This window comes from Drosophila grimshawi, unplaced genomic scaffold (assembly GCF_018153295.1).
Source record: "Drosophila grimshawi isolate 15287-2541.00 unplaced genomic scaffold, ASM1815329v1 contig_1369, whole genome shotgun sequence".
In the NCBI taxonomy this organism is placed as follows: domain Eukaryota; kingdom Metazoa; phylum Arthropoda; class Insecta; order Diptera; family Drosophilidae; genus Drosophila; species Drosophila grimshawi.
Genome location: NW_025062891.1, coordinates 296001 through 307650, shown reverse-complemented (window position 1 = coordinate 307650; position 11650 = coordinate 296001). Strand labels below are relative to the sequence as shown.

The following is an 11650-nucleotide window of genomic DNA, read 5'->3' as shown; positions in this document are numbered from 1 at the left end:
TAATCTTGCAACCATGTTAATATTTTCAAATACACAAATATATTTTGTAAGCTGAATTGGGGACAATGAGTATTTGATGTGCATATATATGTATGTATTTACCTCGATTTGTATTCGTGCTTTAATAATATACATCAGAACAGTTTGTGGGATATATTTCTTTATGGAGTCGCTTTACTGTACAGAAAATCGTTAAAATTTTTCATTTATTCACGATTCCTCCGCCAGCACATTGGTTATCCATGGCATAAACCGGGCAACATTAATGCCCACACTTGGATTACAGTTTCGATAGCCAAAAGAAACAATCGCAAATTGGACGAAGCGTTTCATTCCAGAATAATCAACTAGACCACTTAATGGATTGCCAGATGTGCCTCTGCAAAGAGTCTCACTGCTTGCGGAGAAACAAATGTGGTTCTCGCTCTTAACAGGAATAAGCGGTCCACATGTTTGATTTGCGACATTATTGTTGACAATCACCTCATGCAGCTTATCATTGCTTAAGCCCCAGTTGTTATAACCCCAGCCCGTGTGGAGCAGTGTTTCCCGGGATGTCGCTTCTTTTTCTAATGCTGCATTCACTGGCAAACAGATGGGACTGTTGTGTTCTGATGAAAGAAGTCAATTGATTTCAATTGCATAATTGAATGGATTAGAATAATCATCTTACCTTTGAAGTCAACCTTGCTTTTGAGTTTTATCAGAGCGATATCATTGGAAAATGATGTTGGTGTTTCAAAGTTTTCATGAATTATGACGCTCTCGATGCCAAAGCTCTCAATATTTGACAAACATGTTGTCTTCGTTGTGGAATTGTTGCAGTCTACATCCGTTGTTAGGTCTACTTGCATTGATATTCTGCAACAATCAATTATAAGCTGATTTGATCATACATTGTCCTCATTATCATATCACATAACATGTATCTATATATGAAATCTCCATATTCCAAATGGCTGATGGCGGTACTTACATCTCAGCGCCTTTAACACAATGCGCAACAGTTAGAACGAATTCTGATTGTGAAAGGTCAATTATAAAGATTAAAACTGTAAGTGTGATCTCGATAGTAACTCACGATCTGTAATAAGGGTTCCTGAACACGTATTTGAAATTTTATCCGGAAGCTTTGTCCTAATCAGTGCCATCCATGGCCTCGATCCAGTGAAAACTTCCTCTCCTCCTATAATATGGCTTTCCTTAAAGATGCCACAATTATTTTGCTCCAATCGGCGCAACCCATCCGGATTAAGCTCTATTTAATAAGGGTGTAAGTGTCATGACACCAATCCGGTTAAATATATATATATATATATGTGCATTTACCTGTTGCCGTACAGATTGCAAACAGGCCGAGAAGTAATTGAATCGACTTAATCGATCTCATGTTGAATAAACTCGTAGGAAACGACTGTTGAACATGGGTGGTTTGTGTTCACTTTTATAGCCCCAGGTTGAATAGGTTATTTTAATAAACTGCATGTACAATGTATATATACATCCAATATACATAAATATGATCGACAGCTATTTACTAACTCACGGCTTATATTATATAGGTATGTGTAATTTAAGTAATATGCCTGTAAATGTCTAGAATATACGCACTTATTTCATCTTATATTGTACGCATATTAGAATAACTTACTGAGCTATTGTTTCATGATTTATATTATATTAATGGAATATTGATAACGTTGATAACCTTGATAGCTAGCCAAATAGCATAATTAGACGCTCAACAACATTTAGCAAATGCATATTAGAAAAACACCAAATTTGCGTAACAATTTTAATTTATCTGCCAATTTAGAAGTCGACTCACGTCGGGTCGCGCATGCCAAAAATATATACACACGTAAATAAATAAATGTGTACATTTATAAATGCTCCATGAAGGCGAAGCTGACGAAAAGTGGTTATGATTGTTTAGTGTTTAATTTAATATTGAGATCTGCAGAGAGACAACAGGCAACAGAGATCAATTCAGAACGCTGGGTATTCTCCACAATTCTCTGGAATCTCGCTCTGTGGGTAAAACACACGAGCACAAAACCCAACACACACAAAGCGAAACACTGAAAGTCTGCGCTTGCAATAAAAGTCTTAAGTCTCGAATTCGACAGTTAGTTGGATTTCTACGCTTCATAAGTGCACACAATCGACAATTGATCGCAAGTAGACTTTTGATACAATAAACTAAAGTTCTCATTTAAATACAATGTCCGATTGTAAGCGCAGTTATCGTTATCGCGCCTTCGATTATTTTGTACGCGCCATTGCCTTCGCCAGCCTGTTCATCGTTATGAGTGCCATCTATAGGCAGGACGATGATCCTGGCTCCAACTATATACATCCCAGACACGGCATGCAGTAAAGCCAATAACCTAACTAGACTTAAGTGATTTCTTTAAGTATTATCTACCTAATTAACAATACACTTTACTTTAGTAAACTGTTCAATATTTAATAAAAAAACAAAGCTAAATATGTTAATAATGTGAGTTTTTTTTTAACGAAAATTGTGGTTAAGCCAACTGGAAATAGTATAAATAAAACCAGTTGTTTTTCATGGGTTATTTTGCATATATTGTTTGATTCATGCATATAATTACGATTATTTGTTTACTAACAACTCGCATTTCCCCAACGGGCGCCAGTTAACTTGGGTATTGCCATAAGTCGAAACTGGTATTATCCCAATAACGCAGCCGTGTTCGATATCGCCCATATATGTGTTTAGTGTTAAAACGAGTTTTTCCATTAGCGAACACGTGCTTGAATGCAATGTAAGCTGTTTCATTGGTACGCCAAACCCCTAAGTCCCCTCACTTCCAATACGTCTGATTAATCACCTATGTATAAATCGCTGTCGTTTCATTCATCTCGATCAAATATGAGCCCGGTCCGTCTTTGAAGTTGATCGCGGAGATACCTCCTAAATATTTGTACTCGCAAGAGCCTATAACTTTGAAGTACGATTTGGTATTGTCCCGGTTTTTGCTATTTCCGAGAGTTTTTCATACCATTCAGCCTTCCTGACTGAGTGCCTACTTTGGAGCAGAAGTTCCATAGCTTCGAAATAATCAAATGGAGTTTCTGATATTGAAGCAGGAGCCTGAGATATGCCAGATTTATATCAAACAATATAATAAGATTGCATTATGTCATCAAGAATTTTAAACTCATAACTTCGTTACTTCGTATGGTATACATTGTATTTAAGTTCCTTCAACTGACTCTCTAAGCTGCCGTTCAAGCTGTTCAAGGTAACAGCCCCGAGACGATAGCCTTTGCTTGTACCAATTTGATTATTTGTTTTTGGTTTATTGTATATTTTCAAGTAAATCGAAAATATGTCAACATTCTTATACGCTTAGACTCAGTGTGATTAAAACGTTTGTGTGTATGAAAGCTGTCTTAAATAATAATGAAATTATCAATCTGTCTTATATTGTGTGTGTCCAGCGTTAACTCAACATAAGAGACAAGAACAATGAACAAATATATGTAAATAATACATAAAAAAAAAACTTTTTATTGCTGGTTGCTGACTAGATTAAATGCATACTTGTGCCACTGCTCAATAGGTGGCTTAGCAATTTGGATATTTTTTATTTAAAGCGTACCAGAGTGAATATCTTCTGCCATTGGTCGTTAGATGGCGTTATCAAACGTTGATATACAAATTTGTGTTACACAAATTTGTGTTACACGTTCATAACTTGATCATTTGAGATCCATAAGGAATTCCGTTGGTCCACAGACGATCCATTGCTCGAAGAGTCGAATACAACAGAATAAAGAACGAAAGTCATTAAAATAGCTAAAGTAAATGGATTTTTCAAGAAACAGAAAATTGCCTGTACTTCGGTCATATCCTTTGCCATCCTGGCTAATAATATGTAAAACAATTTGAATTAACCAGAGCTGCCGACCAACCAAAAGGGCACCACAATCGTCCTTGTTGTTTACGAGATAGATACGATTTTCATACTCCGCATCATTTGAAAGCGACAAGTGTTTGGGACCTTAAAAGTATGCCTTAATATTTATTTTGCTTGAGCGCAATTTAATTAATACAGCAACCCAATTTGTGTCCATGCTCGGGTCCAAATATATGGATATGAATCGATATGAATGGCCATAAAGCACAATGGAAAGGCAGCTCGTGTATGCTTGCCATGGAAATAGTTCTGAGAGTTCGGTGATGAAATCCAAATGGAAAGCAGTTCTTCCACAGTTTGGTTTTCCGCTGATTAGGACTCTGTTTAAAAAACCATATATCGTTCAAAGATTTTAAATATAATCAGCTATCGATTACGGGGGCTTAGAGAGGAAATGCTAAATTTGTTTTATTTCTACGAAGAAATGAAGTAGGACTTTAAATATTTAGCTTTAAAGTAGTAACAATTTATATGATTTTATACTTTTGGTTTTTATTGGGATTTTGATTAAATGACTTTGCAGTTAAGCGACTACAGACTAAACAATATAAAACAGTCGATTACAAATGTAAGTTTATATATATATCTATATATATATATATATATATATATATATATGTGTATATATAGTATTCTATTAAAGACTAATTAGTTAGATCGTAAAACGTTACACATGTGTATATATGTTTAGGCATGTGTGTATAAGTATATATATAGTGTATATAATGTATATTTACAAAAACTACAAAAGGATCAATTTTATGGCAATGGACAAACTGATTGCTGCTGCTACTTATTAAAATTCTCAATCTGTTGGAGAACCCAGCTGCGCGATGCCGTCTGGCTAAGATGCGGTGGACAGAGGACGACACTGGGATGCTGGCTAAGAAGCTCCTGCAGCGCTGCCTTAGTCGGTTTGGGTGCTACTTGCGGTGGTGCCGCGTAACGTTCCCGTTCCAATCCTGATCCCTGTTCCACTAACGACGACGACGACGACGACGGTGGCGGTGGTGGCGGACTGCGTGGCCGCTTTAGATCATAGTCAAGAATGCTACGTTTCTCATTGTTGTCATCACTGTAAATGGCCGAATCACGAAAATCATTCTCCAGACTGTCCTCCACGTGCTGTTCGTACTCAAAGTGGGAACCCGGCAGCTTGCTGCGTTGCTGCTCGCACATGCTGTCGCTCGACGTGCACGAGGATGAGGTGAGCGAGAAGACAGAGTCTCGTTGCAGTGACGCCTCTGAGCTGGCAATGATGCTGAATAGCGTCTTGGGATCCGCATAGTCTACATGCGCCATCCGCTCACCCACCGCCTCGCTGCCCTGCCGATGCAATATGCTCTGCCGGCACATTTCGCTCACATCCGAGACGCGACGTTCCGGTGGCCGATTGCTGCGTGCGAATGCCATGCTCAGATTATCAATGGATTTTAGGGCACGCGGCAGCAGTGAGATCTCCGAGTGGCTAACGTTCTCCAGTGTGGCTTTGTTGCTATTGTGCCCGCCACTGGTGCTGAGCAGACGCTTCATTAGGTTCTTTGGTATGGGGCGTGAATACAGCGAATCAATCGGATCCGATTCAGCATTCGAATCCAGGCACAGATTGATGACCGTTGTCTGGCTGTCACGCTTCACCGTGGAGCCGGAACTAGACTCGGAGCCGGTGCTGTCACGCTGCTGTTGCTGCTGCTGGTGTTGCTGCTGCACTGCATCCTCACCGACGCGCTGTAGCACACCCTCCGGCGAATATACTAAGGTCACATAATCCGATTCCGGGCGTGGCGCAGCCGGACGCTTCTCGCGCTGCTTGAAATACTGCACGGATTTGGCCCGTCCGAGCACGGGCGAGAATTTATATGGGACATGCACGTTGCGTAGCAGCGTCTCATAGATGGGCTCGTCGGGCTGCTCATCCGGCGATGAGGTCAAGGCCTGCTCCTGCTCGGCCTCTAGTGGCGGCGGTGAGCGCGATGGTGGCCGCGGCGGCAGTGGAGGCGGTGCCGCCTCCTGTGTGGGACTCAGCGACGATGTGGCCTGGCTGGTGTCGCGTCGCTGCTTCTGCTGCTTGTTCTTGTTGTAGATGCGCTCAAACTCCTTGTTGTTCTTCAGCAGATCCAGGACAATCTCAGCATCACGCTTGGACTTTTCCGCCGGCGACAGAGTCGTTGTCTCATAATACTGTTGCGCTTGCGTCGGTTCTGGCGACTCTTGGGCCTCCTCGGCCAGCTCCAGATCCTCGGTGGATTCGGTGATCTTCAGCACAGTGCTGTCAAACTCACTTAGATCCATGTAGAACTTGGAACAGCTCTCTTTGCGGCCGCCGCCACTGTTGCTGCTGCTGCCACGTTGCTTCTTCAGAGTGGCGATCCGCTTGGGCATCGTCTTGTGATTGTATTGCTTCACCTCAAAGAATCCCTTGCCCTTGACCTTGCGCTCACTGAGATCTGGCTTGCTGCCGCGCAGCGAGGCGGGACTGTCGTCATCTAGCGCCTCCGCGTGCTCGTCAAAACTGAAGCCACCGATGCGCGGCACCGATTTACTGCGCTCCTTGAGCGCCTTGTAGCTGAAGACGGGACTCTGGGACTTGGTACGACTGCGCTGCTCACGCATAATGCACAAACACTGCTGCTGCTGCTGCTGCTGCTGATCCGGCTGTTGATCCTGATCCGGCTGCTGATCAATTCGCTGTTCGGCACACTTGCATTGATCCTTGCTGGGACTCAGTTTCGATTCACGCTTGCCACCGCTACGATAACGCACAGCAGCTGCCAATTTCTGAAGGGCCGTGTCATCTAAGCTGTTGTTGCGCGCCAACTGCTTGGCGGGCTTAATGGGCTGCTCCTGGCAGGGCGACTGCTCCAGGGATTCATTGAAGCTGTCAAAGGAGCTCGAATTGGTGAGCGTCTTGCGTTTGAACTTGGAATTGCGCTGACGTATCTCGCTGCGACGGCAGGCGTTGCGACGCTCCAAATACGTCGGCGTCGAGTTGCTGCTCGAGTTGAGGCTCCACTTCCAAGTGCTGCGATCGGGCGTGCGATCTGTCCATGACGATACAAATGGAGTTGAGACAAGAATAAGACAAAACTCAGGATTATTCTCTTTGCAGTGACATTGGTGTGGAGCAAGCGTAAGGCAAGAAAATGCTTGGGCAGATGAACGGGAAGGCGGACGTTACTGTCGACAAACACCAGCAACATTATCTAAGCACTAGCAACCAGAGCAACTGCATCAACAGATGCCACAAACGATCGTATTATATATATGCAGGCTGATATAATGGAATAGTTTATTTGGGGTTAGTTTAGGAGCTGTGTTAATTTATTCTCAGCGACACCGGCTTCAAAATGCCTTTAAATATTAGTTACATATTAAACTAGATTAATCAAGCTCTGAGCTCTTGTTAAATCTTAAGGTTTTTGCGCAAAGTATGTGTGAGTTTGGCTTTAATTTATTGAAAGATCAATTCATAAATAGCGAGTGGCCAAGTTACGCATGGTACAAGAAGTCACACAGCATTTTCATTTATTTTGAAGACTAAAAAGATTAAAGATAAAACTCAATTACAAAAAGTTCGTACAGGCTTAGAATATTGCTTGAGTGATTTTTGCTATCTCATTGAATAGGATTAAGTTGAGCTAATTTTAAAGTTTTTTTTTATTTTTATATTAGATTGTTCATCTATCGTTTTTGAGATGTGTGCCATTTAAGATGAAGTGTCACTGAGATATGTTTTTGGGTTAGTGGGCGAACATGCTGTCATAAGATAAGATGTAGATTAGAATGCAGGCATGCTGGACACAATACCAGTGGAGCGGCAAGCAGCCAATTAAAGAAACACAAGCCAAAAACAAACGTGAAACGGTTGCAAATTTATAACTCAAAATACTTACTAGGCAGCGACCGGAAATATCAGTTTAATAGACTACGTCAGCGCCGCAAAATACCAGAAATTTACTTAAGCGTAAGATTACGATTACGATTACGATTACATTACAACGGTATCGATATCGATAACGAGAGCGATAGCGATAGCGATACTGATTAGCAGTTAACAGTTAAATTGTACTTTTTAAAATATTTGCAAATTATGGTTACAAATTTTGAATGGTTTTTTGTTTTTTTTTTTTCAGTAGCGTTTTTATTTTTTGTTTATGTTTTTGTTTTTGGGGGGGTTTGGTTTTTAGGGTGGGGAGCTGCAAAGTAGTAGCGCTTAGTTCAGTCTCTGGTGTTTAGCCTTAGGAACGCCTTAAAAACTAATTAAAGTTTTCGTTTCTTGTTTGGTTTGGGTGGTTTAGTTTTAGAATGCATCACTGGTAGTACTACAAAGGTAAACATATAGCAAAAATGTAAATTTATAAATACAAATACTAAAGTTAGATCAAGAACAAAAGTAGTTACACCGAAATACCGAAATTATAATTCAAAGAAAAACACATATATTTTTATTAGTTACTCATTAGTGCCACATACCAATTATATAACCCAATGCTGACGAGCAAAACACATATCAATTTTAGGCCCACTCAAGTTGCGCACAAAACATGTGCAATTAAATTGTGTTAACATTCGAGAAAGACGCAAATAAATCAACTTAAGCGTCACACTTGGCACGATTTGTTGGCCAGAAAGCTTTCGGCTTAAACGAACTATAAAAGAAATATATATAGCTGAAAGTACCACAAAACGTGATTATGTCACTTGAGGTGAGACTTGGCCAAAAACCGTTGGGGGTAACTGTAATGTGCAAATGCACTGCTACAAAATTCAAACTCATAGAAAAGCTGAGCTAATTTACATTGCTGATGAATGTTGCTTAAAGACTATCATTTGAGAGTCAGTTTGCTTTCTTCCTTTTGACCCTTTTGAGTGCCACAAATAACTCTTTGTTTAGCGTAAAGCTAAACTTGCAAAGCAAGTGATGAGCGCTGTATAAAATACTATAAAATTATTTTAAGTATGCTGAGCTATAAAAGCGAAATTCAAGCAACATTAATCTTATTTACTTTGGCTTTCGCGATTGTTAATTAATGCTATCATATATTGTTTGCAGTGTATTTGCACGTGTGCAGACTGCGCCCGCATAACTATAACTACTCCATCATCATTCCTTTCCAAAAATTGTGTATATGCTTTGGACGCCGTCAACAAAATAGGCACAGAAACAAATAAAACAAAACAAACAAACAATGACAACAACAAATAATAACAGTAAGCATCCACACACACACACACACACACACATACACACACACATTCGCACACACATTCGCACACACACAGAGAAAATCAATCTGTGGCAAGAGTTGTCGTGCGATTGGAGAATCCAATGGACGCTCACCTTCCTCGTTGCCCAGCTGGTAACGAGTTCCCTGGCGCGCGTGGGTATATCGAACTCCTCGAGCATAACACCTTTAATGTGCTGCGTCCAGATACGCTTCTGGTCACGATTTCTGGCCGTCAACTTGATTTGATTGCGCGGCTCATCGAATGGGATGACATAGAAGCTGGTCGGCTCACCCGGCAAATGTTCGCTCAGCATCAAATTCTTTTGCTGTTGCAGCAGAGAGAGTGCGAGAGAGAGAGAGAGAGTTTGTTAAAGAGATGCAAGATGTGGTTGTGAAAATGACTGGCTTACGGTTATGAGGCTCTTGTACTGCAGTCGACCATCCTCCTTTTGCTTGGTAATGATCAGCATCGTATCGAAGAGCAACACCTGACGCGGCTTGTTATGCTGTTCCATGAGCAAGCCCTCGTGTCGCAGTTCGCGCAGCACGCTCAGATCTGCAGAGTCATTTGAAACGATTAACAGAGAGTGAGAGAGATAGAGATGGAGTGGCAAACTCACCTGGTCCCATCCATCCGTCTAGAATGCCGGACAGCTCCTTGACACGACTCTGCTGCTCCTGCTGACGCTTCACCTGGTCAATGTTGTGCGCTACTTGACGCATTATGGCATACGCCTCGGCCACCTCCTTGACATCACAATGCTTGCGCAGGCTCTGCGAGAAGGAGGGGGAGCAGGAATGATTTTGGTTTTGGCAAGTGAAGGGTTTATCAAGGTGGGTTGCAGTGATGGTAGTCGACAATACTTACGTCCAGCAGCAGATGGTACTTGAGTATGCGTTGCACCGGTTTCAGCAAATAGGAGCCAAGGGGCAGGCGATGCTGCAGCAGCTTCTGCGTGGAGGCAAGCAGCGAGTTCGTGTGCTTCGCCTGCAGCAGTTTGGTCAGCAGCGAGATGGCTTCCGGGTAGCTTGTGCTGCACAAAAACAAAATACAGCAAAATAAACATAAGCACACACACGTGCACACACACGACACACTCTATAATAAAGCAGCTGATTTATGGGCACAAAAATAACAAAACAAACAAAAATATTGAGCTCTTCATCAGGCAGAAACATGAAATTTGAATTTAAAATCAGCTGTAGGAGTTGCTCCCAAAGTTGCTCAAAGTTGGCCACATGATATATGCTCGGCTGTCAGCGGAGGCGACAAATCAAACGGCGGCCATCAGCGGCGCTCAGTTTGCCTTCAAATTGACAGCGACAGGCACAGCGATGGCCAGGCCAACCAGAGCCACAGCAAATGTCAGGCGCTTAAATGGAACAGCGAACAGTTTGGGAGTATGGCGTGCCTGGACTGCCAAAGCTGAATCAGAGCTGATAAGTCAAAGCCAAAGCTGGTGTTCGTGTCCCGCTGCTGGCTAACAACCAGCTGCTCCAGCTGCAATCGAGATCATTTTTTTGGTCAGTCCGTTAACCGTTCTTGGCCAAGAATATCGCAGATTTGGCAGACACGCCAAGCTCAAACACTGTGGCTTGGGAAAGTCCATGGGGAGACAACTTTAAGACTTTTCTATACAGTACAAATCGGATAGAGAAATAGAGAGAGGAACAGAGAAAGACACAGGGAGAAAGAGAGAGAGATAGAGTGCAACAATTAGAGAAAAAATGAAGAGCTGTGACTTAACTCAGCCGTTCATTAAATAGTAAAATGTACTCTGAAAGTTGAGGTCCTCACTCAAGAAAGTCGAAGGCTCAAATAGAAATTCAGAAAGGTTTGGAGAATAGCCGGGATGTTAAAATGGGACTCCAGATAAACTAAAATTCTGATGCCTAACTTGAAGTGATGAAAATCGCATAGGAAGGCAATATTTGAAGACACGTGTCGATTATAATTAGACAACATTAAAAAGAGAGCCAACAGTGAGAAGGAGAGGAATATTCAGTCTGAGAGAGAGTATTAAATATTGAGGATGAGAAAAGGACAGAAAATTAAAGCGAGAGTAAACGAGAGAGAGAAAGAGAGAGAGAGTGTAGGAGAAAGAGAGAGCAAGAAGCAGACAGATATTGACAGCGAAAAGGGTATTTGGGCTGCCTGAAAGATGAGCAATCACATCCGATATGCGAAGACATTTCTTGACAATCGAAATGAAGACTGATTGCAACCGAAACTAAAATATGGAAAAACATATGTAAATTGTTCAGTTCTCTTACCAGTAGGTTGTGTACACATTAAAACGTTCGCGTAAGTTTATAAAACATTTTGCTATTCTGCCCGGTTCCATGTTCGAGTTGATGAGCTGCTGCAGCAGCATCGAGTTGAATTCGTAAATCTCTTCAATGTTGGCAAAGAGTATTTGCAATTCGTCCAGTCGCAGGCAGGCGCGTTCCTTCCAGTCCAGCAGATAGCTA

General features: G+C 41.8%; 3 protein-coding genes across 3 annotated transcripts in view; 1 reads left to right on the top strand and 2 right to left on the bottom strand.

The window, feature by feature from the left end:
- Positions 1 to 20: 20 nt before the first annotated feature.
- LOC6571719 (serine protease grass) lies at positions 21 to 1414 on the bottom strand. The gene is made up of 5 exons (XM_043216453.1): positions 1330 to 1414; positions 1082 to 1258; positions 977 to 1019; positions 674 to 861; positions 21 to 611 (listed from the first exon to the last, which is right to left on the bottom strand). Exons 1-5 carry the CDS (start codon positions 1388 to 1390, stop codon positions 211 to 213), a joined length of 870 nt encoding a protein of 289 aa, XP_043072388.1. The 5' UTR covers positions 1391 to 1414; the 3' UTR covers positions 21 to 210.
- A 778-nt stretch (positions 1415 to 2192) lies between these two features.
- Positions 2193 to 2496, top strand: LOC6560701. The gene has a single exon (XM_001986833.3). The coding sequence runs from the start codon at positions 2225 to 2227 to the stop codon at positions 2378 to 2380; it is 156 nt and encodes a 51-aa protein (XP_001986869.1). The 5' UTR covers positions 2193 to 2224; the 3' UTR covers positions 2381 to 2496.
- Positions 2497 to 4578: 2082 nt separating this feature from the next.
- LOC6560752 overlaps positions 4579 to 11650 on the bottom strand; it is a 61544-nt gene continuing 54472 nt past the window's right edge. Inside the window, 7 exon segments of the mRNA XM_032735615.1 lie at positions 4579 to 6991; positions 9292 to 9315; positions 9318 to 9504; positions 9589 to 9734; positions 9799 to 9952; positions 10047 to 10212; positions 11453 to 11647. Of these exon segments, the coding sequence (XP_032591506.1) occupies positions 4740 to 6991; positions 9292 to 9315; positions 9318 to 9504; positions 9589 to 9734; positions 9799 to 9952; positions 10047 to 10212; positions 11453 to 11647 (3124 nt within the window). The 3' untranslated portion in view covers positions 4579 to 4739.